We start from the raw sequence: 27,539 nt of genomic DNA, 5'->3' as shown, positions 1-27,539 counted from the left end.
CCTATTTTGTCAAAATTGTACAAAAACTTTGGAGATTTTGTTCTGGTGGAAGTCTTGTGTTGCTGTTTCTGTTTAGACATTAACATCTGAGAAATTGGGCTTAAGTAATCCTAGACAAAGCATCTTGGAATGCAGATTAGACCATGAACAAAACAGAAATTATTTAGGGTTTAGTATCCTAACCCCACAATCTGTTTTTTGTTTGCTGTTGAAATGTTAGCTACTAATTATTATTAGAGTTTAATGCATCTTAGAAATCACGAGAGATTCTAGTTAACAAGCTGTTAAAATTATGTTTCATTCAGCAGTGTAATCTTCTCTCTGTGTTGGAAACATAGGGGATAGCTGGAGGCTCTGAAACCACAAGGACCACCCGCTCACTCAAAGTATCATCATATGCAGAGCGTCAGAACCACAATCAGTCAACCACACACTCCACCACCAGTGAGTTTGACAGTCAAGGGAGAATCAGCTCTCATAAAGAATCCACGCTGCCATCCACCAAGCCTAAATATGTGCCACAGAGTTACTCTGTGCTGGTTCTAGACTCTGACTCTGATCCCAGGTCAGTCTCAGAAGAAGAAGCAGTTGTTTCTTGGCCTGATCCAGATGCACAGGCTGACTCAGATGCATCACCAGAATCTGACCCAAATGCAGAGTCCTTATCTGAGGCTGAACTTGAATGTCTGGTTGAGGAGAAATCAGGGCCAGCGGGAGTGATGGGGCTCGATGGTGAAACTGATATAGCAGGGGATTCAGAGCCAAGTCTTGAATATGAGGCAGACCCAGAATCAGATGCAGGCGCAGGATCAGAGGACGGCCAAGGGCTGGATGCTGATGCAGAATCTGGTGAAGCTGAAACAGAGTCAGATGTCCAGCTCGACTATGACCCCAGCTGTCAGGCAGAGACTGATTCTGATGTTGTATCTGATCAGCCTCAAGACTCTCAGGGCTCTGTGGAATCTGAGCTCGATGTTGAATCTGAACCTGAACTGACAACCGATGAGCCGCAACCGCTTCGCTCTGACCTGGAAGAGGAGTCCCACACTGGACCCAGTCAGAGGCCGCTTCTGATTGCAAATCCTGTTCAAAGAGGCACAGAGGAAGCCCAGGCTGACCAGGACAATGCAGAGATGGAGAGCGAAGACTTCTGTGCCGTGTGTCTGATTGGAGGGGACCTGCTGTGCTGTGACCGCTGTCCAAAAGTCTTTCATCTGTCTTGCCATATCCCGCCTCTGCTAAGCTTCCCCTCGTAAGCTTCTTATACTGTAACCTGAAATGTATACAGTGTTCAACATGATCCTCTCACCTCGTATCAAACTGTATACCTGGTGTAACCTGGTGCTGTTTCTTATCCTGTTCAGAGGTGACTGGGTGTGCAGCCTGTGCAGAGATGTTGCACAGCCAGAGGTTACATACGACTGTGAGAATGAGAGAACATCTGGAGAACACACATTGACACACGGACTGCCTGCACGTGACCAGAGAGTATGCCATTTCATTAGCTGCATTAATAATAATCATGGTGGTTCCTTGTCTTGCATTTATAACAATTGTCTTTCAATTTTGCTCGACTGTTTGTAGAAATGTGAGCGGCTGACTCTTCTGATCCTCAGTAACATCCTGAGTGCTCCCTTCCATGAGCCCGTCAGTCCACTCGTGAGTGATCACCCAATTGTCTCTCCAGTTACAGTAAAGGCCAACTCATTTTCACATATCATTTACTTTTGCTACCATAGTTCTCGGGTTTGGGGAGCTTGAAGTTGCCCTGTGTTTTTTTTGTAATGAAGTTGTGTTTATATTCAGGTTTTCTCACTAAAACACAATAAATGTATCCTTGAGGCCTGATAAAAGTGCTCAAAGTAGAGTTGTTCATGTATCCACCTGAACCCCAGGATCCAAGATCCATGTCGTGTGTGTGTATATAAAAAAAAAGTACATTAATCCAGGAATCTATCTTAGAGTGTGTGTTGTGTAGCCTGCGAGGCCTTTCTCTGTGGCCTCATGGTGGTAACAAATCACATGCGCAACCGAGTGACCTTGCGTAGGAGGTGAATGGTCAGAGAGCAGAGGCCAGATTCATCTTGGAGAGCACAGTTAATAGCAAACTAGGAATGCCAACAGTTAAACAAAACAAAACATGATAGCAAGTGGACCTGAGCTGAAATAAAGTTTGGTTTGATGACACGTTAATTAGTGTTAAGTTGTAATAGCAATCAGTTGATTGGGTCTGTATCTGTAAGACTGTATGTAAGACACTAACCAGACTATACTTTGTATGTGCATTGCTGTTGTTATAGCAAGTAGCCTACACATTTGTGGAATGAAACATTTATTTGGTGCATTTTTAATGGATCTAATTACATTGGAATGAGTTCCAGTGGACTAAAGTGGCTGTGTGGGTTTAATCTAAAATTGTTGCTGGTTTTTCATGCAGGCTCGTCATTACTACCAGATCATTAAGAGGCCTATGGACCTGTCTGTGATCAGGACCAAACTCAACAAGAGGAATTCCCGACATTATAACTCACCAGACCAGTTTGTTGCTGATGTCTATCTCATGTTCCGCAACTGTGCAAAGTTCAATTATGTAAGTTAAAAATGTATGTCATTGTGTGTATTCAGTTTTATAATCACACTGAATCCATGCAGTGTTCTGAGTGTAATCTCTCTTTCTCCCTCTGGCGACAGCCTGACTCTGAGGTGGCCCAAGCTGGCCGCAGCCTCGAGGCGTTCTTCACCTCTAAGCTGAAAGAAGTTTTCCCAAACAGAGTTTTCCCTGCGGCAGAGGCGGACTCTGACAGCGATGAGTACGATGAGGCCTACAGGATGGCTGAGGGTGGTTTCCCTTGGCCAGAGAGGAGGGAGCAGTGCCACAGGAAGAGGAAGAGAAGAAACTCTCTCAAGTCAAGGAGACATCACTTCTAACCAGATAGGAATGGACATAGTGTAACTATGGACATAAATATGCTGTATTTGTCTGTAATTATGCTGTTTTTATTGGGCTGTAACAATGTTTCCATTCTGTAATCTGAATGTAGCCCTAATTTGTGGTTTGCAATAATATTACAGTGCTGCCATCCGATGGCAGCTGAACATATTGAAACAATACTTCAAATGTTTGAAAGGCAGGAGCAGTTATTGTCCTTACAGATCAAAGAAGAGTATGTTACACATTTACAACCAAATCTCTTTGGAGAAAAAAGATCAATCATACAGAATTTGTTAGGTTTTTCTGCAGCCATAAAAAAAATTGGGGGGCCGATGCTGTAATTGTTACTGTATCATATCATATTTTGGCTGTTGACGTTCACATTCAGACCTCCCAAAATCACATACCTGATATTATATGCTATATTGTACAGGGGATGCTGTAGTTTGATGTTTATTAATCTCACTTTGCATCTTTATTAGGTGGATTTTTTTAGGTGAACTTAGCTCTGATTATACACGGCACTTTGAAACTTTGATATGGGTAAATATTGTAGTTACCATATTCGTAAACATATTTATACATGTGTACCTGTACAGAACTTTATTTTACTATATTTGTCATTTTAATTATTAAATGATTGCAGGCAATTATCATAGGTTTGATTATTGATATAATTATGAGTCTCGGTAGCTTTTTTTTTGAAAAGCAGCAGTGTGTCTTAATGATTTGTGCAGTACAGAATGTGAGTGATTGAGGGCACTATAAGCAGTGTTAGAGCTCAACAGAGCACATGTATTTTCCATATCTAACAATCCACGAAATGTTTCATTTTAGCCATGAATTAAGTGTGTGTATACATTATGGTAACATTTCTGTTCCACCAGTATTTCAGCAAAAAAACTTAAAAATATCTCAGGCTTAATAAGAGTGTAAGGTATTGATATCATTCAGTATTGATGATTATAAAACGTCTTTGCTTTTTGTAGAGCAACACCGTTTAGAGGAAATCTGTTATTTTATAATACCCGCCATTGTAGAGCGTTTCCTGTTTTTAAATATTCTTTACTTGCTTCCTGCAGCTTACAATAGATTTGACTTGACATTTAGAGTAATTACTGCACATGTCTGTGCAAAACTGTAGTGATTATACAGTATATGTAATGTTACTTCCTTTGAAAAACAATCAGTGTAATAATATTTCCTATTGTATGAGGGACGATTGATAAAGTAGAATTACTGTTTCATTCATTTCATTTTTTAATGTAATGTCAACAATCAATGCACATATTGCTTATAAATAAAATGCAGACAAGAGACATATTTTGTATTTTCTTATTATTTTTTATTTTCTGTTGTCTTTATATGAAATGGATTATCACAGTACATCTACAGTCCTCTAAATGTTTATCTACTATATGCAACCAGCATATAGTATATATACGATCATTTATAGTTGGACTAGTATTGTGATGTTTTCCCTAAAAGCTACAGTAGCAAAATGTAAATAATTTAAAATAAATTCGAACACATTTCTTAACATCTTACTGCACCATTATTCCCTTTGGGAGGTGACACATCCCCAGTAGTTCAAATATTATCATAAAATATTCACATTTCTTCTAAATGCATGTCTACACTATAAGATGTATTAAAATCTTTTGAGGGGCTGTGAATAAAACATGAATTTTGGCTCCTCTAGTCTAGTGTCTTCTCTGACAGCGATCGGAGATGATGATGATGATGATTGAAGTATCCCACGCCAAAATTGCTCTTTGAGGTTAAGTGAATAACAACAGTGAGTGAAGCAGCAGAGGCCATACTGGAACTTATTATTATTATTATGAGGAGCTGCAGATGATACAGCGCATGAATTACATGCATAAGCTCATGAAGAGTAAAAACATGGTAAATAACATGAATAGTAACATAATCTATGTCCATGCAGCTTTTCCTGATAAAATGAACAATATCATTTCTATGAAGGAAGGTGCAAGATACATCAGCACCTACAGTAGCTCTAAATGAAGTAATGTAAGTATCTTTGTGTCAACATCATAAGTACAAGGTTCAGTTACAGCTTTTTGATCGGTTAGTACAGTCTGTATGCAGAAATGAGTTGACTTTTACCACAGACAGAGGTACTGCTGAAACCACAAGCTAAATTCAGCTTGAACAAAGCATTCGGCTGACGCACGATCACTTCTGAAACCTTTGTGACATTTTTTGAAAACAACCAGAGAGCAAAGTCTTCTCACAGATCATAATGTATAACAACGAGTAATAAAACAGTAGTAGAGCTACTGTGAGAAAGTCCTACTAAAAACTGGTTAACATTTGTTTTGGATGGTATGCAGATGGAATACAGTAATTACCATTTTTTGGAAAACCACTGAAGGCATTGAACTAAAAAATATGTCACTAAGGAATCGCTCTGTGTTTTGATGCTTTAGATTTAGATTGAAGGATTTACTTTGCCCTAAGTTTGGCCTTCAAGGTATTTTATTTTTATATTCCCATCAGACTGTAGCCATGATTGTAACCTTGGTGTACAAACCCACCAACAGTACTTGATTGCTCCATGTCTTCTTCTGTATTTAACCTTTTTTTCATTTGCCTCTCGCTGTTTTTGTCTGCTCATGAGATGCTCTCAAAGTGGTGTTTGAATCAGTTTGAAAGCATGAGAGAAAGCTTGTCTTCAGCCCAGACATGAACCTGCTGCCTGGCTCTGAGTCTCTTTACCCAGAGGACACCGCGGGCTCCTGTTTCATTTCACATACAAGATATTGAATAGATTTAGAAAAATACTTGAAAATGTTTCATTTCATGTAAAACAATGTTCTGATTGTGTCTCAAATTTAAGGGGGATTGTTCATAAGTGTCCTTAATGGAACAAACTTCCTTTCTGCTGGATTTCAGTATCTGAAAATCTGTTTTAGATTTAGTCAGACAATAGAAAGGGGGAGTTGATTTCTGGAGAAAGAGTTTTTAGGAGAAATCCCTGGTGGTGGATTGAAATGTGTGTTGCTGTTAAACTGAAATAACAGAACAAAGTTTTTCAGTTTGACATCAGTTCAGTGTTAATGTAATTTTGAAATACTCTATTTATTCAGAGATAAGAATAAAATCTTTATTTTATTTATTTATTTATTTAAAAGGGACAGTGCACATTAATACACATTTACATGTAAATATGCTGGTTTATAGCCACAGGCTAATTTCCAACCGTAGTCCCTTGGCAGGTTAATGTTAAAAAAGAGGAAAAGAAAGACAGACAGAAAAAACTGAGCAAAAGAAAACACAGACGAGAGGAAAAGAAAAAAAAACAGGGACATTGCACAATAACCTGGAATTGTATAAAATTTGTATAGTAATAAAAGTAATAACCTTAAACTCCTCATTTTCTTTTTTATATTCATCAGTGTTTCCTTTCTTAAAAGACACATAAAGCGATAAGTCAAAGGTGTTGCATGTACTACTGTTTTGGTCAGGGGGCATCTTGCTATGTTTTATTCTTGAATAAGGTTTGTGACCTTTCAGTCAGCAGGCTCGAAGTAAAACATTACAGGATAATAATGAGACACTTCTGTGACCTTTGGTGAACAAAGAAAAGGGCAGACAGGAAAGTACTGGGAGAAAAACCAGAGCTGACCAGTGAAGCAGTCTCTTTGTGCTGTGATGTGGGGGGCGAGAAGCACTTTAGTGCAACATATTTACTGACATGTTACATTTTACAGACTGTGGTTTAGATTCTGCTGCTGTAACATGTTAGTGGTATCACCAGTTTCTACAGATGCTAACATCCTCCTGACTGTCCTGCTGAAAGTGACTTTTTTCTCAAGGGGAGCCTTTAAATTCAGCTCTCGCATCTGTTTGGAAAGTCACGGACGACTAGTTTGTTGTGCTGGACACGTCGACCTGGTGCCACTTTTGTTCAGACAGGCCGATCATGTAATATTATATATTTATTCATTATGTTTTTATATGAGGAACACCAGACTCCATTTAGATTTTCTACAATTAACACTGTAAGAAGTTACTGAAACAGTTGTGACAGTGGAGATGAGAAATGATTTTGAATTGAGCATCTTTGTTGATCAAAACACACCTGTAAGAATATATAAATGCACAATATACAAAATACATGCTTTCTTTGCATAGAGACACAGCTTCAGGAAACACCTTTGATGAAGTCTCTGAACAATGCCAATTCTATATAATGAAATGATATGACAGACCCAACAAAAAACTGGCTTTTCTGGTGGGATTTCTGACAAAAGGGTTAATTGGATAATATGTTTCCAGTGCCAGCATGTAAATATACTCATTAAAGCAGCAATGTTGGTACATTATGGAAAAATATGTTGCTTTCATGTGTTTCCTCCTGTGTTTGGGTGTGTTAATTAAATGATCAGTTTAAGGTGACTCAACAAAACCTTGTTTAGGTCTGTTTCATATGGATTTGAAATCAATGACCTGCACATTTCACCATCACTTAGTGTTTATTTTACAGGCCGTGTGACTGTAATAGAATTACAGTTTGCAGTCGGTATACATTTTGAAACATTTTCACTTCTGGACTAAATTAATTAGCTTGTTTGCCCCTTCTGAGCAATCAAGCACAACAGTAATTACAGTAATCACTGTTCCGTAGACTGACTAAACTGGCACCATGCTGTGCTCATTGCCTCTTGGCATGAAAGCTTTGTGCATTTTTATTTACTGTGTTGCATTATTGTTCATCAGTTAACATTTGATTCATTTCATATAGTAATTTTTATAAGAAACCTAATTTTTTTCTTTGCAGATTCTTTATACCATATAATGATGTTTATTGCTGGATGATGGACAGTGGCTATTGTCTCTGTACCACACAAAATATACCAAATTCTATCTCTAGTATCTCTAGTTTGGGGGTATTTATAACTGCAGCCTGTTGCTGAGAGCACACACAGCTTTTAGAGGTTTTTTGTTACAACCATATTAAGCAGAATATGTTTACAGCTAGCACATATGGTTTTCTTTACCACCAAAGTTTTTACTTTTATTGACCACAAAACTCCAGTGTCTCATATTATGGGATCTCTGTGACTTTGCTGCACAATGTCTCTCTTTTGGCACCATTTTAGTTTATTTTGGCAGTTTTACCATGTTTCTCATCTTTTCTTTTCTGCAGTAGGTCTGAGAAGAAGTATTGTATAAAGTATCTTATGTTTAAAACTCTCCATAGCTTCTGTAGTCAGATCAGTTGATAGGTGATGTGGTGTTGCGTTTGATCTCTACATACACCTTTGCTGTCAGAGTGGAAGCAGCAGATGTATCCTGGGGGATCATGTGAACTGGGCAGATGGATTTGTGATGGTGTAAAACGTCACTGAGCGAATGTCCTTCCTCCACGCCAAAAACATCCTGCGTCAGATCAAAGAGGCCTGAGAGGAGAACTGTGAGGACAGAGTGACCATAGTCTGTTGGGAGTCTTCTGAAACTAAGCTGAGGGATTTATTTTGATGAACTATCGAGTCCTCTTTCTGAGATGAATATTTGCAGGTCTATGACACACACACAGTGTTGTGAGCAGTGGGGTAATGTGATCCTCACTGCAGCAATCTGCATTAACTGAAGACATTTTAAAAAGAGAGTTACAGTAATGCAAGAAACTCAGCCTTTCAGCATCATTCCTGGTTTTAAAAAATTGGCAATGGTCCTGGGATGAAAGAAATTATATTTTCATGATTTTATTAAAATGGCTAATTAAATTGAGGTTAGAGTCTAAAGCTACTCACAGATCTGTAACGTGAGTTGTAATCAGTTTACTTTAAACGTCTTGTCTCACTGATATATTGATATCAGATATCATGATCCACATATTTTTGGTGAATGTCTAGCTTATTGTTTTCAGATTCTGTGATTAAAGACAGGACACCGTGTTAAAGGGCAGTAATGTACAGGCAGCCACAAACCAATCACCTGTTGCAATATCCCAGTCAGAAATGACTAACATTACAATCATGGGGATACGATTAACCAGGTGACTTATTGTTCCATGTAAACTCTTACTTCTTTCCCAGTTTGCTCTCTGCAATCCCCTTTTTAATATTCTTAATTTACTCTTTTACATATTTGCTTTAGAGCACTAAAACAAATCAGAAAGAAATATGTGCAACTGAACACCAGACGAACGTGACTCTACGAATGGAAATGTTGGTCTGTCAGTTGGTCAGTCCACCATGTCTCACGAGTTTAGTACCAATACCACAGAACTATGTAATTAACTGTGAGACACCAGTGGGATCAAAGTGGCTGACTTCAGGTTCACACTGTCTCATTACGCTACATTGTGTGAGTTATATGGTTTCCATAAATGATAAAGCCATAATTTCCATAGAGACAAGATTGCTAGTTAGAGTAGAGATTGGGGCTTAAAAGGCAATTAATTGATTAGTTGATCATCATCAGAAAATTAATTAGCAGCGGATTTGATATTTGAGGTAATTTATCAAGCAAAATTGCCAATCATTCCCTGGTTCCAGATTCTTAAATATGAGTATTTGATGCTTTTCTCTGTTTTAGTTCTTTCTTAATTCACTATCTTTTGTGGGTTTTGGACTTGTAGTTGCACAAAAAACAAAACAAAAAGAAAAACAAAAAACAATCTGAAGCTCACCTTTGAAACTGGGAGAGGCATTTTCTTTGCTTTTCGTTCCATTCTTTACTGAATTCCTTACATACTCCTGAGAGTACTAGAGTCTGTTGTCTGATTTGATCTCATTTGGGATCCCACGTCTGGCCAATATAGACTTTTTGAATTGAATCACAGTAGTTTGTCTTTTTTGGTAGCTATGCCATCTCTTAGTATCGAGAGTAGTAATCTGTCACAATCAGAAAATCATGTCATTACCATGAGAACAAGTCAGTGTGCAGAATCTGCCATGTGGAGTGAGAGTTTCTATGTTTGACATATATCACAATACATGATTCAATTCAACGTTATTTATATAACGCCAAACCATGACAGACGTTATCTCAGGCTGCTTCCCACCATGAGCAAGCACTTGGCTTCAGTGGCAAAGAAAAACTCCCTTTTAACAGGCAGAGCAGAACAAGGCCCTGGGTGGGCCGCCTTGACTGATTAGGTTGAGAGAAAAACAGAGGGGAGATGACGAGAGGGAGGTTGTTACTTTATAAATAAAACTGAATTGACTTGAATAGAAAAGAGTTGCGTGAAATAGAGGGGATCATGACAAAATGTGATAAGATAATAGTACCAGAAGCACTAAGGAGAAACATGCTGAAGGCAATTCATGCTGGTCACCTTGGCATTGAAAAATGCAAACTCAGGGCTATAGAGCTCTTATTCCGGGATGTCAAAGGACAAAGAAAGAGTGGTATCAAGATGTATCACATGAAATGTTTAATGTATGACAGAAATAGAAGATTGAATTTAAAAGAGAGAGGCCCCTGAGCAAGATGATCTTGAAAAATGAGACCATTTACATATTGTACATATCTTTGGTACAACAGAGCAAAATTGGAAGGATCCTTGGTAAAAAATGTACAAATGTAAACGTAAAAATGTTTTTGTATAAACTCACCCTCAGATATCTGTATTAGTACAATAATAAAATTAATCAGGCTCTAACCCTGAGAGTAACACATACTCTGGTCGTGACATAAAGGGCTGTGTCATTTGCCACAAGATTAATAAACAGGAACAAATGCTGTCTCCATATTTCACCTGTGCTGACCACCTATTAATTTTCTCCTTATAAAATGGTCATTACACAGTAAAGCGTAACTTGTAAAACCCTGGTACTTCACTGCTCCTTAGGTCTAACGAAAGCATCTATACTGAAGACTAAAAGAGACAAAGCTGTTTGTGTCTGATATTTTATTTACTATTTGCTATCTATGCCTTGAATCTCCATCCCCTGGTTTTAGTCCCTGCTTTACATTTATGTTAAGCATATTGTAAACACTGTCACAGAAAAGTGCAATACAAAAACATGACACTTTTACTATCAGGTAATAGCCTACATAAAATATATACATAAATAATGGCTGTTCATTTTCAACATACAGTAAATAAATAAACAAAAAAATCACTTTGTGTGAAAATCTACCACACCTTTGTTACAGTTTGTGGCTTCAGAGTTTCTTTAGACTATATGTTTCATAATGTAAGCATATGGTATTGATGTGAGATGTCACAGCAGAAACTTTGTAATTTGTGATGTTCTGTTTTTACTACGGTGTGTCTTTTTACCTCTCCACCTAACTAAAATGTCAGAAAACTGAAGGAGAAGCCCTGTGGCCCTCAGCATGGGTGAGGAACACCTGAGAGGTCAGCCATATACTGTAACTGTAATCTAACCCTATACCACACAGTGGAAATTTGTGGTTCACTCTTGTTTCCTGACACAGAGGAGCTGTCTGCTGAGCATTCACCTGTTTCTCACACAACACACTTTCAATTTACCATGAATAAAATACTGTTAGATAATTACTCATTAGGTTCAAGTTGTCTTAATTGTCTTGCAGAATGATCATCTTTACAGCACCACTCTGAAATTTTAACCGGAGTGTTAACTGGACTTCTTTCTTCTTCTTCCAACTGGTTTGGAAGTGAGTCCATGCTATGCAGCTCTTAAAAACATACCTATATTGGGCTGGTACCTCCACCAATTTTACTTTATTACATATTTCCTTTATACATTGTAAATGTAATAAATGTAATGTGTGCAGATTGAAGCCAATTTGACTTGTCTTGAATGTGACAGGAATCTCTAAGCTGCTGAGATCAGCGGAGAAAATATGAGACAAACCGTGCCACACAGTGAACTTGTATTACTGTAAATACCCAGCAGAGGTTCATATCCAGAGAAAATGAGTCATTTCAAAACACACCATTCAGCAATTTAATCTGCAACAACCACGGCAAATAAAAAGCAATAGGGCTCTTGGAGATTCACATCCAACCTCTTCCCAAAAATCATCCGTCAAGTGATGGAGAACTGTAAACACTGTGGAGACCGCAGACGACACAGTGGCTCCAAGACCATGGCCAAACTCATCAATCATATGTTTGGTAAAAGGCGGAAATCTGTCTGATAAAGGAAATCATGTTTGTAACTTAACACACTGTTCATCTGGATAGTCCAGGCATTTTGTATTGGTAACCTGAGCATTTCAAAATGTCAATTTTAATGAAATTGAATGACATCTTGCATGTTTGATTAACTTTGCCTAATGACAAGTGCCCTGGTTTAACAGAAGACTACAGACTGCTTATGTCTAAAGATCACAAATTAATCATTGTGCAGTGAGTAGTACAATGCAACATGCTTTCATTTCTTAATGCAAAGAAAATGAGGAAGCTGCATGTAGCAGACCTACTGAAAAGCACATGTTAGTCTAGTAGACACAATTAAAATATAGTTTGCTAGGGTGCCGTTAAATGTCATGTCAAGATTAAAGTTCAGGCTGCCAAAATAAGAGTTTAGACTAAAGATTGACCCACCTCCCCTCTCCACACTAACAACTAACAGCCAGTTTTGTCCACTAGATGGAGACTAAGGACCAGTTAACTTCCAGGCTTGCCACAGAGAAAAAACTGATTCTCCATCCGCTCATACATGAAAGAAGTTATGGTTGTTATTGTGCTGGAACTGGAAATTCTGGAAAGTCCTGTCGTGGTCACGTTTATCTTAAAAGTTGGTCGACTCTCATGAACCACCAGGGGCGCTGCAAGACCCTGAGTTAGGCGAAGCCCTTGTCCATTCATTGGGTTTTTTTTTTTTTGTCCCTCCTCGCTCTCTCTAGTCACTCGCCGAAAAAGTTTTTTGTGTGGAGACCACCGTGCAGGAATGAAAATGATCTCTGCTGAGAGGTAACAAACTTTTGTTGACTTTTTCTAACAGCAGCAGCTTTAAGTACATTTATATCGGTGTCGTTTTTTTGTTTTTGTTTTTGTTTTTTTTCCCGCTTGTGTCTCGTTTAGAGAAAACGTTAGGGGCAACTTCATGTTTCGTTGCCATGACAACGCGTGCTATGGGCAGCGCTACCTCACAGTTAGCTACAGAGTCAGATTAAACGTTGTTTTCATGTTTTTATCTCGAGTCGTATTAACTTATTTTTTTACATGGCAGGTGACCGGACAGAGTATCAGTCTCATGGGCTGTCTTTGTCCTGCGTTAGAATATCCCGGGCTTTTTTCTTAATTAACTAGTTATCTCTATTAGTGTTAGCTTGCTCATGTGGTTCAGTTAATAAAGATTTCTGCTAACGTGACGTACGTGAGGAGATTGAAGTGTCTCAGATGAAGCAGAAGCTGCTGAGAGGTAATTAACACGAACCGCAAACAGATCTGCAACATTACAGAGCACGGAAATACCTTCACTGATCCATATAGGTGAAACGACTAATTAGTTTAAGTTAATGCTAACCTAACTGGAGCAGTCCATGTCCAATAATGTGTCTAAAACATTTGTTTTAAATTCTTTTAGTACATTTGTCATCCTTTTTAAAAATCTGTCATGGTCATAAAGGTTATGTTGTCTGCATATTTTGTTCAGGATGTACAGGATAAAAAGAAACATTTTTTTTTTAGTAAAAGATTGTCAGCGTTATCAGCTCGGCACTTGGACAATGAATGATTCATAACTGGACATGTGTGTGTACTCTGATATGAATGTGCTGAGTTCTCTCCCAGGTTGTCATTGAAATGAATTTGATTTGTTCTTGTTTCTGCTATGGCCTACATTTTTCTAGATGTCTGCTCTCTCCCAGCTTCTAGGCTGAGCCCAGCAAGGGCAGAGATTAGCCTTAACCAGGATTAAACCAATGAGGGAAAATTTGAATTTGTTGGCCCTTATCTCCTAGCAACATGTGGAGTGCCTCTGAGCAAATGGCAGAATATGATCTTTTGCTTCCTTTTGGCAAAGCGTGTTTTCTTGCCAATAGACACTTATCAAACATGACCACTGGAGAAAGAAGCAATTCTTGGAGGGGCCTTTAAATGATTTGTTTACAGGGACACTACATGCATTACTTGTCTTGGTGTAGGAACAGCGCCGTAAAGCACCTCCTTTCTGTCAGCCCCGCGGCCCATCGGCTGTCAGATGTAGCATATTTCCGCTGCTCTTTAGTAAGTCTGTTGCATGCTTTAATGGCTTAATGTCGATGTGTTCTTGGTATATTATATTTAGGCCACAAGCTTTGATAATCTCTCTGCATATTAGGATTCACCTCATAACTTAGTAAAGTAGATGGGCTCTATATTTGCATTCTAAACATGCAATTTCTTGCCTCATCAGGTAATGTAATTCCACGCTTCATTAAGACTGTGAAGTTTATCATTTGTCATCAAAGCCAAGCTGTCAATAAATGATTAAGTTTCACACGAGGAAAGTGTAATATTTGGGCTCAAGCAAAACGGATAGCAGTTTATATTTTAATTGCAGTTAGTAAGATTCTGTTTTTGTTTAATTTTTCAGGATATTTTAGCGGCTGCCTGTTACAGCTAGAGGCGTTGTCATTAGAGAGCAGCTTAAGCCTAATTTATTCTAGTAGTTATGCCATTAAAGAAAGCAAACTTCTGAAGGCCCTGCACATTAATTGAAATGTATCTTGACAGTCTGGTCGAGATATACTAGTGCTGACTTTTCTGTCAGCACTTTCTTGAAAAACAGCATTAGGACTGCAAACAATTATTTCTATCATTTATTAATTTGTTGAGATTTATTTTCACGGATTAGTCCATAAAGTGCCGGAAAATGTTGTTTCACACTGCCCAAGGTGATATTCTCACATATTTAGTTTCACCTGGACAAAAGTCACCAACTCAAAGATGTTCAATTTACATTTATATGAAGAGAGAAAAGCAGAAAATCTTCACATTTGGAAGAGTGAAACCAGAAAAAATTCATTTCTTTTGGATAATTGACTGAAACGTTTAATTAACAGTCGCTTCACCTTAATCACCACTGCATGGTGCCATGACTCAGTTCGCAATGTAAGCAGCATATCATATCATACGATAGATGATGATCACTGGATTACTAGAGAGAAAAAGAAAGGTGGGTACTGTATGAGAGTTTAGAGTGGAGGCAGAGTTTTTATTAAAATCCTTGTTGGAGTAGGGAACAGCTGTTTTTGAAATGAGATGTTTTGGTGGATGTTGATCAATTCAATGTCAATCGACTGATTGATTAATTGACAAATTGTTTCATGCCTAAACAGTAAACTGGTAGATCAGCAGCGGCTGTATTTGCCCTGTAAAGAACAGTATTTACCGTAGAAATTAGCTTGTCCTACTCAACATCTGTAGTGCACAATGTAAAAAACTCTGCAGCCTCTCTGAGCTAGTGTCAGTAACCTTAAGGGTGAGGGGAACGCTATACATACATTACCTTGAGTTAAAGAAAGACAAGCAGGTTTAAGGGAAGAAAAATTGCTCGGGATCGAAGTCATCCTTTGTAAGTCCATGCTCTCTTTGTTCCAAAGTGACATTGATTCTGTGTGCTTAGTTCTTAGACAGTATCTCTCACCTTCCCGGTCATTAGGTACTACGTATATGTATTCACTGAGTAGTGTAAATAGACAAGAAATTGCTGTCTGACAGAAAGATGGAGTGATGAGGCAAGTACAGGCTTGACTCATGACGAGCCGTCGGCTCTAATTACTTCCTGCTGAAACTGGAGATGAGGCAAACTGAATGTAAAAGGTTGACCACATCCTGCGTGTCCTTGCCGTTGGTTGGGGTGTGTACTGATGTTTGCTCATCTTTCAAGCATGTCTGTGTGTGAACGAACACCATCTTGAATTGACATTGTTCATTCGTGCTGTCTTCTACTATTTAGTCATTATTTGACCTAGTTAATAATTATTCTCGGGTCAATCTTTATATGAGAATCAAAGATGAACTGTAACTCTGATTTAATCAAGTCAGTAAAAAGGGGGGAGAAAGCAGACTTGAATCTTTCAAGGATGTTTTGAACTTTCAAGTGTTAGTACTACTACTAATGTACAGGTACCTGGACAGAGATTTTAGCCTTAATGGAAGACATTTTAGGCTTCAGCACAGTGCAGGGCCACAACTCTTGCCCACCACTGCTGAGAGGTTTAAACCCTGATTGTATTTCCAGCTATTTGGTCATGCAACAAACACAAATGCTCATGTTTAGAAGTTTCGAGCCAGGAAAGCAGCATGTCCTTGTCACTTTATTTGTGATTCTTGAGTGTTTTTTTGTGTCAACTCCACCAAAGAGTGGTGGGATTTGTGAGAAATTGCCTAATACAGTCAACCCTCTTGGTTAAGTTCCTCACAGGTGGGTAAAAAAGATTTGTGTTTTTTGTCAGTGGCATTTACTAAATGCAAGATGTTTTAACTTGACAGTAGAGGTACTGTGTACAGTGTATTGATCAGTGTTTAAATGCAGTAATGTGTGTGTGCTTTTAAACTCAATTTGATCATTTTGGGGGTAATGTTTTGCTCTTCTTTGATTTTGGGTTTGTGGTTGGGTGAAAGCTTCTGTTTTAGTGAAAAGGCATAAAAAGCACAGGTCTAGAGAGTCCGTGTAAAGGCAATTCTGAGATTTCTTTCAAAATACATGACATATGTTGGAAAATATGAACCCCTAGCAGAGAGATACAGATGAATTCATCTCGCTCAGAGTGTTTCAAAGTTACAGTAGTCATGTCATTTTCTGAACTCTTCTGACATGTTTCAGTCGCTTCAAACTGGCTGCTTGACTGCTCCCACAAGTGGGCGTGACTTCATTCAGCGGGCATGCCCCCACAGTCCTGGAGCTGAGAATACTGCTCATTTTTACCTGATTTCATAAACTTGTCGATATATTTAATCATTCAAATTTGGCCTGGTGGTTAATAACACGTTCTTCTTTGGTCTAACTCACAGAACACATACTCTTACTTTACACAGACTTTAGGTCAGGCTTCTTACCCTAACCTGACCCTTGTATCCCATTTCCTTTGCATCGGGGCATCTGGGGCTAAAGACTAAACACTTCTGTGTCAGAGACACCTGGAGCACACACGATCCCCCTTCCTCCAGTCACTTCCAAGTCCCCAGTGATACACTCATCACATCCCTCTGTCTTCCACAAATGAGCTATGATTGAGGTGAATGGAATTTCCAGAGGCTGTCACAATCGTTTTGATTGGAAAATAGATGGGAGATAATGGGAGAGACAGGCCTGTTATGAGAGCCCTGCCAGGGCTAAAATAATGCGTCAGAGTGAAGAGGTTAAAGACACCGCTTCCTTGTTAATAATTAATTGCTGTGCATGTGGTTGATGCACTCCATCGCTCCCAGTCACCACTTGATAACTGCTTTACATTTAATTTGTCTTTAGAGACTGTTTTTCAAGCTGGATAAATTGTGCTTAAAGTTAATTTGGGTTCGAGCGCAGACTGCAGTTTGGAGTTAGACGAGAGGAAAAGATTCATCAATTCTGTGCACTACTTCTTCATGTGTATATTTCTTGAATTAACGAGATATAATAAAATACGCTTCAATCAAAAATATTTAGTTACATGCGTGATGATTGCATGTATTACAGAATATTTATAGGTAGCTTAATTTAAAATACTGACACAATGGAAACTGTTCATTTTTGTGTGCTGAATGTTTCTGGAGAAATGTTATCTTATCAGTGAGGTGGTGACTAATTAGTCATGACTGCATTCATCTGCAATAATAACAATACCGGGGAAATTGTTTTACAGATTATTCTAATAAAATAACTGATTAGTCGTTGTAATTGATTAGTCAAAGGAATGCAGTCATTATTTGTCATCCAAGGATTTCTTTCCTCACGGACAGCCCCATCACTCCATGATTTGACGTGGAATTTCAGAGATAATGACCACCCTCTCCTTCCATCTCTAGATGACACAAACAGATGTTGGTGGATTAGGCATGAACATGGTGTCCGTATGGACCAGCAGGAACACATCGGAGAGGAATGTGCCTTTAATACGCCTGGACGATGATGCTGACCTTAGGGTATGGACAGCTTCTCTACATGATTCCTCTACAGTCCTGTCCTGTGTTGTTGCTATGGGCCCCACCACTGAAGAAATCACACATACTCACTGGTAACCTCTGCAGTACACTCTGTCTGCACCAGAAGAGGCTCAAACTTCACTTTGCTGCTGTATACCCCCCCCCCCCATTGGGGACTTTGACTGCCTTTGCCAAATCCAAAGCAGCCCATGCTCAGCCTTGCATGCACACAGATAATGATCAAGTTAATTAGACCTGAGATCGAACGAACTGCAGCAGCAACTTAATCATTTGTAACTTGATTAGAAATACTATATTCTGCACCTCCAGAGACCTGAAAACTTTCAGTTTTTTCAGAGATCTTGAAATTAGGATGTCCTTCAGAATTCAGGTCTTGAGCTGAGACATAATGTCTAACCCAAAACAGTGAATCAATCTTAAAGTGTAGATTAGAGATGTATTAATGTGTTCTTTCTTATGCCCATAGAAAATATATAAATTTGGAAGGAAATTGGGTCAAGGTAGCTTCGGAGTTGTTTATGAAGCCACCCACATTGAGACACAGACAAAATGGGCTATTAAGGAGGTTTGCAGACCAGCGGTGAGTGCATTTGGCATTCCTGTGGGAAGCCTCTTTTTTAATGTGTTGCATGGATAAGAGACTTTAATATTTGGAGAGAAATAAGTGTTCATAACCACGCTTAAACTCCATCCGCTGTGATCTGACCTTCTGTCACTCCAGGCAGGAAGTTCGAAAGTCCAGTTGCTGGGGCACGAAATAAACATTCTCAAACAAGTGAATCATGCTCATATAATACAACTCAAGGAAATCTACGAAACAGCCAAGGTGAGTGCCGCAAGCCTGATTAAGAGAGTGAGTTACGTGTCATGCATTTCACATATCATAATCTCCTATTGCTGTGTTTCTGCATAAATATCACTGATAAGCAAACTGACTGTATGGTGAGATGCATTTTCTCTGCTTGTTTCTAGATGATTTATTTAGTCACTGAGCTGTGCGTTGGAGGTGAACTGAAGCAGCTGTTGCGACGGAAAAAGTTCTTTACAGAGGACGAGACGAGGCATATCATCTGTAGCTTAGCTGACGCCGTTGTCTACCTTCACAAAAGAGGTAATGTCCCTCTACAGATTGACATTTTGATAGAATTGAAATCATCTCAACGGCAGCTGGGAATCTAGTTTTTGATGATCTCCAGTGACTGGAGTCGTCGCCTTGCTGTGGTGATGTAGGTGTAGTGTGTTCACTGTACACTGAAATCACTGATAGGAGTGTGTACGGGTTGGTGTGACACCCAGGTGTGGTTACTGTTACAGTTGAAACTTATTTAAGACATATGAAACTGTGCTATTCAGCTGTAAAGTTACTTTATATACTTAATGCTCTTACTATAATTACACTCTAGCGTGGAATATGTAGCATAGGATCATGTTTTAATATAAGACATTTTATAATTTTTAATTAAGTACATAGGCTGACTGTAGAAAACACACATGTGATTTGGTTCATGCTGTGTTTTGAATAAAGTGTGCTTCAGTTAATTTCTAATAGGGCTGTGTTCTTTGCCATTAAGGCTTTCAGTCATTATAGAAATGTGGCTCATTTTGATAAACGAGTAATAATAAATTACAAATAACAAATTTTAGGAGAAGAAAAGACCATAAACATTTTAATTAAATCCATGTGTTTTATTTGGAAATGCTGTTTCCTTTTTAATGGTGAAATCTGTGGTTAGAGGTAATTCAGGACATCGCCTGACAATGAGGCGTCATTACATGTGGCTAATGACTAATTTACAACAGGGGAGGGAGCAATACTGATTAATAGGTGTGCTTTCGCATGGAAAGTCCCTCTGTGCTGGTTTTAGTCACCTCTGCTGAGACCAATGATACTAATGAATGAGCCAGGAAGCTTTTTGTCAAATGACCAACCACGGAAAGTCCCTCAGTTTATTTGTACCCGTGGTCTCAGATTATCACATTTTTGTTGTTCTGTGTCAGCCTGAGCTGCTTCAGATATCCGTCTTAGATGTACTGATGCTCAGCTGTGTGTTGAGCCTTCATACAAACATATGCCGGTAACAGCACGATACATTGTGCATGTAAAACTACCAAAGTGAAGATCCAATTGTTTTAGGAAACGGCACGGTTTTTCAGTGAGTTACCAGAGTAATGATTACTGCAACATAAGGCACCAAAAATTGTGTTAGAATTGGTAATTATTATGTCATTTCCTCTTATCTTTATTATAATAAATAATGGTAAGAAATGCAATGCAATAGTGAGTATATTTTAAAATGGTTAATTGTTATTTACAGTATAAATAAATATTAAGTAAAGACATCAGAAAACAGAAATTCTTGAACAAAATATTTTAAATGAATGAAGGAAAAAAGAACATTTTCATGTGTTTGTTTTGTGCACACCAGTTGGTCTAACTTACCTTTCACACACCATCAACACTGCTGGATTTTATAATTGGTTGCTTCAAACAGTGCAGTGAAAAGGACTGCCTGGGGCAATTGTATTTTTACTCCTGCCTTCTCTCACTCCACCAAGTTTTGTTAACGAGGCCCTTCAGCCTGGCCTACTGTAGGTGAGGTAAACAGATCACTGTGTGAGCGTGTGAAAACATAGTTTATTTTGGTGACTGACATTAGTAAATATATGTTGCACTTAACTCTGATCACAGACTTCATTTTATTCAATACTTCCACTCTGACTCTGAATTCGTGACATATCATTTGAGACAAGGCACCAAAATATTTTGAAAAGAAGAAAACACCTGTGTCCTCAGCAGATACCATATTTTGTGAATTTTCAGAACATGGGTATGTTCAACTGGCCAAATCCATGAAACCGCTTACTTTGGTTTAGTTAGTCTTTATTAATTCCTGTGAGGACATCTGCCCTCTGATTTATATATCTAACTCAACTAGGAGTTTGTGTGTAAAAGTTTTCCTCCTCACATCTTACAGACATAGTGCACCGGGACTTGAAACTTGAGAACATTCTTGTGAAAAATTTTCCTGATGAGGATGATAATGGCAGAATTAATATCAAGGTAAGACAGTGACACAAACTGCTTCTTATGCATTCTCTGTTGGACAAGTACAAGCCTCTGATGGGCACTTTTTTCCCTCCCCTGCTATCTCCTCTATATTTAGCAATGGCTATACTACCTCATTATGACAGACTCCCTCTGGTCTTCCTTTATAATACACCTTTACAAAGAGAGACTCAACTGTATCTTTAAATAAATAACCAGCTGAGCACAGCGTGGTGCACACATTGACAAGGAGCCAGCCAAAGCAGATACCTGGTGTGCGAGCTAAAACAAGTCTAGACCAACAGCATAAACGCCCCAGTCGCTCTCTGTTTTTCTCTTTCTTTGACAAACACAAACACACAAACAACCATGTACTGTACACGTTGTAAGAAAGTGTTGTCATGGCACAGAATAAATGGCTTTCATTTCGCATTATTCGTGTTTTTGGTATTTGTGGCTTTTATAATAACGTGACATCCCTTTGCAAATATGTGGACCCGTACAGCCGTAACAACTACAGCATGTTGCTGTTGGTGTAAATCGTCAAAGATCATTGTTAGTGCTCACGCTCCAACCTTGTTTCCCTGACAAAAGCAAACAAAGAATTTAATATGGGTTCTGTCAGCACATCTAAATCATGTTTATTTGTATCACCTTTTTCTGAAGCGCTATTCTCTACCTAGGTGACAGACTTTGGACTATCGGTGCAGACAGGTGGTGTAGGGATTGAGAACATAATGACGGAGACCTGTGGGACTCTTATCTATATGGGTATGACACCTGTATCTCCTACAGCACGCTAGTAGGCCACACAGATGACCACAGGGATAGAGCTCTAAGTTTGAATGAGTGGTTTAGCAGCATGCCTTGCCATCTGCCACAGTATGTTTTTGGCTCTACCACTGACCTAAAGCTAAAGATGGTATTTTTTAAAGATGCTACACATAGTGGTTTTTAATTTTGTAAGCAGTGAGTGTAATTCTAATTTAGCATGTGGAATGTATCAATACATTTTTATATCTACACTTGTTATTATGTAAATGTACGTTGCAGAGTTATTGATGATTTAATGGTGCTTTGAATCAGTGTGATGTGCCAAAACATGTAACAATGGGCAAGAAAAGACATGAATGAAGAAGACTGCTAATTGTTGTTAACATAGATATAAACAATTCATGTTTCAAAGTATTAAAAAAAATGGCTTTGTGAATGTCTTATAAGACTGGAAATACATTCAGCACTTCAAAGATACACACTGAATCTCAACATTTTTACCTTGCAGATTGCATGCTGATCATAACCGACCTGCAAAGCATTGATAAAAACTTTTTTGTGAAACCTGCATTGTTTCAGCTTGCAGTCTTCTCCTCCACTTGCATTGCTGCCTTTTATGGCTCATTACTGCCACAGGCTGTAGATATGCATTACTGCTTCTGTGCTCATAGTGTGCATGTGTGTCCTTGTGAATGTGCTGATAACACGATGAACTGTTGCTCAGTACCACCACCGGTGGTGAAGAAATAGTTTTAAATAGCGTTTACCATATTTCAGACAAAGAACTTGTGCATGTGTGTGAATTTCAGCACCTGAAATGATGAGCGGTCGTGGCTACAGTCAGTGGTGTGATGTTTGGAGCATAGGAGTCGTTATGTATATGTTGTAAGTACACTGACACATACACATACATATATACATTTATGCTGTGAATACATGTGTCTGAGCTCTGTGTCCCTGTAGGCTATGTGGGGAGCCCCCATTTGTGTCCAAAACAAAGTCAAACCTACTGAAGGAGATCATGAACAAAGAAGTCAGATTCACTCAAACCATCTGGGCCACAGTCAGTGATGCAGGTGACACTCAATAATACATAAATAATAAATGTAATCCTGCATAAAAGCAGAAATAGTTGTTGCATACATGCAGTTTCTCTCTTCACATTGTTACGAACAAACTCACCAACTGGCTTGAGTCTGTCTCAACAGCAAAAAATCTATTGACTTGCCTTCTGAAGGTAGACCCTGCGTACCGCATATCTGCTAATCAGCTACTAGAAAACCCCTGGATCACAGTAAGGCACTGATTGTTCCAGCTGCATTCATAAACTTCACCAAATGAGTCACATGAGGAGCTCTGATGGCGTGCTTTGTCCAACAGGGCGACACTGATGTGCCTGCTATACCGTCCAATGTGCTGGAGATGATGCGCCACCACCTAGAACAGCAAGAGAGTAAGACAATGACGAAGGCTTATCCTAATGGAAATTAATTGACAACACTGCAAGCAATAATATATGACAAGATGTTCCAGTGTAGAAAAATGATGCACGAAATGGAGGCCCTGTTGTCTTACTTGTTGATCATAATGATGTTTTATTACTTTGCTGTTAATTGTGTGTTTTTGATTATGTATGGTGTGCCATGAGTCTCTTTAACTGGCATTGGCATTTGGAGAATCATACGGTGCAAAGTTCTGAGGAGCAGAGAGGGAGAGGAAGGGTGGAACGAGAGAGACGGAGAGATGAACCAAAGACACGCGAGCATACTTGATGTTGATGTTATTTTAAAATCGTCCACTATAGCACAGACTCTGGAGGACCTGTCCCTTGCCTCTCCTGAAGACACACTGGACCCCGCCCTGGTACCTGGGGCAGCTTCAACAGAAACTGCCAGCAACTGCAGGAGACGTACTACTAAGCTTAGTCCTGAGAGAGACACCGGCTACTGCACCACATCCACCAAACCGGTACTGTATGTGTGTTTAATCACAGCTCTACAAGTTGAACTCACCTTACGTGTGTCTTATTCAGATCTCTAAATCAATATGACTCCCAGATATTTTAAAAGCTGTCAAGCCTCTACTTATTTATTTAAGAACTGTTATATTTACAACTTGTGGTAAATATCTTATTTTTAACTAAGATTATCCTATTAAGTAGATAACTCAGCATTTACAGCAAAACTGTTTTTACAGAGTTATTGAAGTTTTTGGCCATTATTCATAATGGCTCTGGTAAAATTTCACCAATTCATTTGTTAAGCAACAAAAGTAGTCCATAAGTGGGACCATATTAACTATACCATTGATATTATTAACTGCAAAAAACTTGGGAGAATGCTAAATTTATTGTTCAGACTTCGATTAGATTATGCATTGGTACTTTGTAGTACTTTAAACTACCAGACTCCATAAAGCTACACATGTAGTTATAAATATTCAAATATTTTGCTCATACTGTGTCCTTGTTACTGTATTTATCATTTTGATTCATAAATATCATTCATGTCAATATCCAAGTGATAATTATGATTGTGAGTCTCATATTGTTAAAGAGACAGGAGGACAACAAACCAAAGCAAAACAAAGCAGAATTCAATGTAAACCTTCACTCTGTAGGTCAGCCCTTATCTCTTATGTATGCTCATGGACTCAGGTATTGATCTCCCATCTCTCTTTGTGTTATCCTTATATCTTGGAATAAAGAATAAAGAGAGTGGTGGCCTTCAGCAGGACAAGCACAAAAAGCGCTCTGAGACTCCAGGACCACCTCAGCCCACCACTGCACAGGTTTGTTGATCATCCTACAACTTGACCTTTTCAGGTTAACTTGTAATTTTTTCTTTGATTTCTAGGATTGAATTATATTTCCAGTAGCACTCACAGACATAAGGACATATCCTTTACAGGTTTTGATCAAAAATGTAAAACTACAAATATCTACCACTAAATAAACTACTACAGTTTGTATTTTAAACACAAACTTGTTAAACTGCCTTTGTGTTTCATATTGCATACTGCCTTTCATATTCAGTCACCACTAGATGGTGCCAGATTTACCTGTTACAGAAAATAGTAATAAAGGTGTAGCCATGCAGCTGTTTTTAAATGAACATGGTTGTTAATTCTGTTATGTAAGATGAATATGAATCTTATCCCTGCAGTCTCATGCTGGTGTGAAACCCTCCACACAGCCAAGTGCAAAGCAGCGCAGGCCTCAGGACAAGAAGGATGTCAGTACAGGACAGAAACCGGCCTCTGATATCAGTAAGACAGGAGACCAGAGACCATCTACCTCCAGTAAAAGTAGGGCTGGACCCTGCAAACCACCAGCTGGCTGTAAGACCAGTACCCTTTCAGGATAGAAAAAAGAATGAGCCATAAAACCTGAAAGAACACAAATGGACTTGGGCATGCAAGAGAGAAAAACCTAATTAGAGGTGGACATTAGTCGATGTACATTTTATTTGGTGTAACTCTGTGATTTAGGAGTGATGTGAACGAAACTACTGTGAATGGTGCAACCTTTATGGTGACAACAAAGCAGTGGCAGCAGTGTCAAATAAGTAGGCCTCATACACAGGTATGACAATACAAGAAGTCCAAGACCCCTGCAGCCTCAGTTGTGCTGCCTCGTGCCAAAGTAAATGTGTACTGGTCTGAGGGGTTCCCCGCGTGGGGAAACTTGCTGGACAAGTGCTTACTGTTACACAATCAACAGTTTGAAAACATCCAGCAGCACAAATACAAACTCACACTTTTTTCTCATAAGTCGCCAGCAAACACAGATTGAACGAGTTTGTCAGATAATAGCGGTGACGTCTGATTAAAGGGTTTTATCATAAAGCAGCAAGCCAGAGTTAGTCAAATAAAGAGAGCCACCCAGGAGATTTGAGCGCAGCACAGCTCATTCCTTATTAAAACTGTTATTTAGTAATTTACTTACTACCTAGCAGCATATATTCTCATTATCAAGATTATATCTATTTATATTATGCACAGTGAATGTATTCATTTTCTTTATAGAAATTAATAGTCTTGTCTCTTGTAAAGAATGAATGTTAATTTAAGGCATTATCGACAGAGAGATGTAATAATCTTGTCAGAATATTTTCAACATGCAAATAGACAAGTTGTTCATTTCCATAAAATTTTTTTAGCAATTGTCAAAAATGTGTGATTACACCTTGAGGCTGTTTTAAATCAGTGGCTGTATGTATATATGACTTAAGATGTGCCAAATATCAGAGAACACACAACAATTTTAGTTTTCAGTAAAATGACAAAATATTTTTGTATTGTTTTATAATTAAATGAATACTCATAAATAGTATAGAACATTTCCTGGATATTGTTTCACAATACCAAAGTTAGCATACAGGATTTTCTTTTTTCTCTTCTGACCTCTCAATTCAAAACACCCTGTATGCAGTGACTGCACCCACTCAGTGTCAAAACAGAAAGACTGTCACACAGGCTGGTTACGCTCCATCTGAATGCAGAGGATTGGGACCGAGGGCAGCCACGGGTCTAATCTCGTTTGGAGGCCATTGAAAGCAGTAGGAGCTACTTTAAGGGCACTGCCATTCAAGCACAGGTTTTTCCGCTGTAGAGAGAATAATCCCCAGCATAGATACAACATTAAAGTAGCCAAGCATAACACACAGAGGCTGAATTTCAAATCCACCCATTTGCATCTTGAAGTGAATGAGTGCCAACAATGGGGCTCCATGTTCATGCACAGGCTCTGTTTTAGTGTGCATGTGTAAATGTAGTATGTATTCTTTGAAGGTATTTCTACATTTTGGTGGGGGAAGTAGTCATCTTAAAAGTGTGGACACACTATGTTAACCTTCATCAATTTCTATCCAGGTAGACATACTGACCTAGACGTGTAGAGTAGATGTGCAAAACTCTTGTCTCTAGATTTATTTGTAATAAAATAGTTATTACAGTTTATGAGAATGAACAAATGACATGTAAATTATCTTTGATTCAAGCTGCTTGCCAAATAGACTGCAACATTACTGACAAACCGTATGCCTTTGGTTTACTCAGACTGGTATAAACAGCAGATGGAGCTGTAGTAAGTTGCTGAATTAATTTCCTGGAGTTAATCTGACAGGAGAGTGCTACCCCTAAAGCTTACTACCTAGTCTTGTGCATGAGAGATGTGTAATTACAATTGATTGCTCGAGTCACTGCCCATTAAAACTGTGACGTCCATGTAATGTGTCACCAATTAATATGTTGTATGGTTACGTCTCGATGGTCCGTTCAAACAAAGTGGTTGCTTCTGTTTGGGCGCTGTCTTATTCACAAAATGTGATTTTTGTATGCAGATAATTTGAGAAATAAAGAACAAAAACACACAGCAATGATTCGTCTAGTTAGATACACTTCTTTTCTCTTTAGAGTATCTCACTGCAAGGCTGTTTAGACAGTCTTTTATATGATGGGATTTCAGCATAGGGTCCTCATTGTTGTTCCTTAATTATAGGGAAACAATTTGATGATTTGTGCAAGTAGAATATGACCCACGGCAAATTGGACATGTCTCAAGATGGAATAAATTTAAAGGGATTGAAACGTATCAAGAGAATATGGAAGAATCAGTGTCTTCATGTATGATGACAGTAGGTTCAGATGCCGTTAAAAAACTGTCACTTTGTATTGCTGCAAACCAGCAGGAGCCTCCAGTTTTACTTTTACTCCTTTGCCCAAAACAACAGAGAGAGAAG

At 38.6% G+C, this 27,539-nt stretch overlaps 2 protein-coding genes across 7 annotated transcripts in view; both read left to right on the top strand.

The window, feature by feature from the left end:
* trim66 (tripartite motif containing 66) overlaps nt 1-4,253 on the top strand; it is a 29,600-nt gene extending 25,347 nt beyond the window's left edge. For both annotated transcript variants that reach the window (XM_010731005.3, XM_019276422.2), the window contains exons 14-18: nt 339-1,252; nt 1,365-1,488; nt 1,585-1,659; nt 2,438-2,590; nt 2,692-4,253. In XM_010731005.3, the coding sequence (XP_010729307.3) occupies nt 339-1,252; nt 1,365-1,488; nt 1,585-1,659; nt 2,438-2,590; nt 2,692-2,928 (1,503 nt within the window). In that variant the 3' untranslated portion in view covers nt 2,929-4,253. The remainder of the gene's footprint in view (nt 1-338; nt 1,253-1,364; nt 1,489-1,584; nt 1,660-2,437; nt 2,591-2,691) is intronic.
* An 8,340-nt stretch (nt 4,254-12,593) lies between these two features.
* stk33 (serine/threonine kinase 33) lies at nt 12,594-27,173 on the top strand. 5 transcript variants are annotated; one of them, XM_019276396.2, is made up of 14 exons: nt 12,597-12,818; nt 17,841-17,957; nt 18,445-18,558; nt 18,700-18,804; nt 18,951-19,089; nt 20,954-21,039; nt 21,708-21,795; nt 22,608-22,683; nt 22,762-22,874; nt 23,007-23,092; nt 23,179-23,251; nt 23,603-23,766; nt 24,505-24,588; nt 24,963-27,173. In XM_019276396.2, the coding sequence occupies exons 2-14, from the start codon at nt 17,841-17,843 to the stop codon at nt 25,161-25,163; spliced, it is 1,446 nt and encodes a 481-aa protein (XP_019131941.1). In that variant the 5' UTR covers nt 12,597-12,818; the 3' UTR covers nt 25,164-27,173. The 5 variants fall into 5 exon arrangements, with proteins under 5 accessions (XP_027137685.1, XP_019131941.1, XP_027137683.1 ...); XM_027281882.1 differs by lacking the exon at nt 12,597-12,818 and adding an exon at nt 12,886-13,269; XM_027281881.1 differs by lacking the exon at nt 12,597-12,818 and adding an exon at nt 16,950-17,071.
* Nucleotides 27,174-27,539: the final 366 nt, after the last annotated feature.

This window comes from Larimichthys crocea, chromosome VIII (genome assembly GCF_000972845.2).
Source record: "Larimichthys crocea isolate SSNF chromosome VIII, L_crocea_2.0, whole genome shotgun sequence".
Lineage (NCBI taxonomy): Eukaryota > Metazoa > Chordata > Actinopteri > Sciaenidae > Larimichthys > Larimichthys crocea.
Note: the sequence above shows the minus strand (reverse complement) of the source record. Positions and strands in the feature narration are given on the sequence as shown.

Coding starts and splice junctions, on each gene's coding strand:
- stk33 (XM_027281881.1), top strand. Junction 18,559..18,699: donor AGGAGGTTTGCAGACCAGCG/GTGAGTGCATTT, acceptor CTGTCACTCCAG/GCAGGAAGTTCGAAAGTCCA. Junction 22,875..23,006: donor GGCCACAGTCAGTGATGCAG/GTGACACTCAAT, acceptor CTGTCTCAACAG/CAAAAAATCTATTGACTTGC.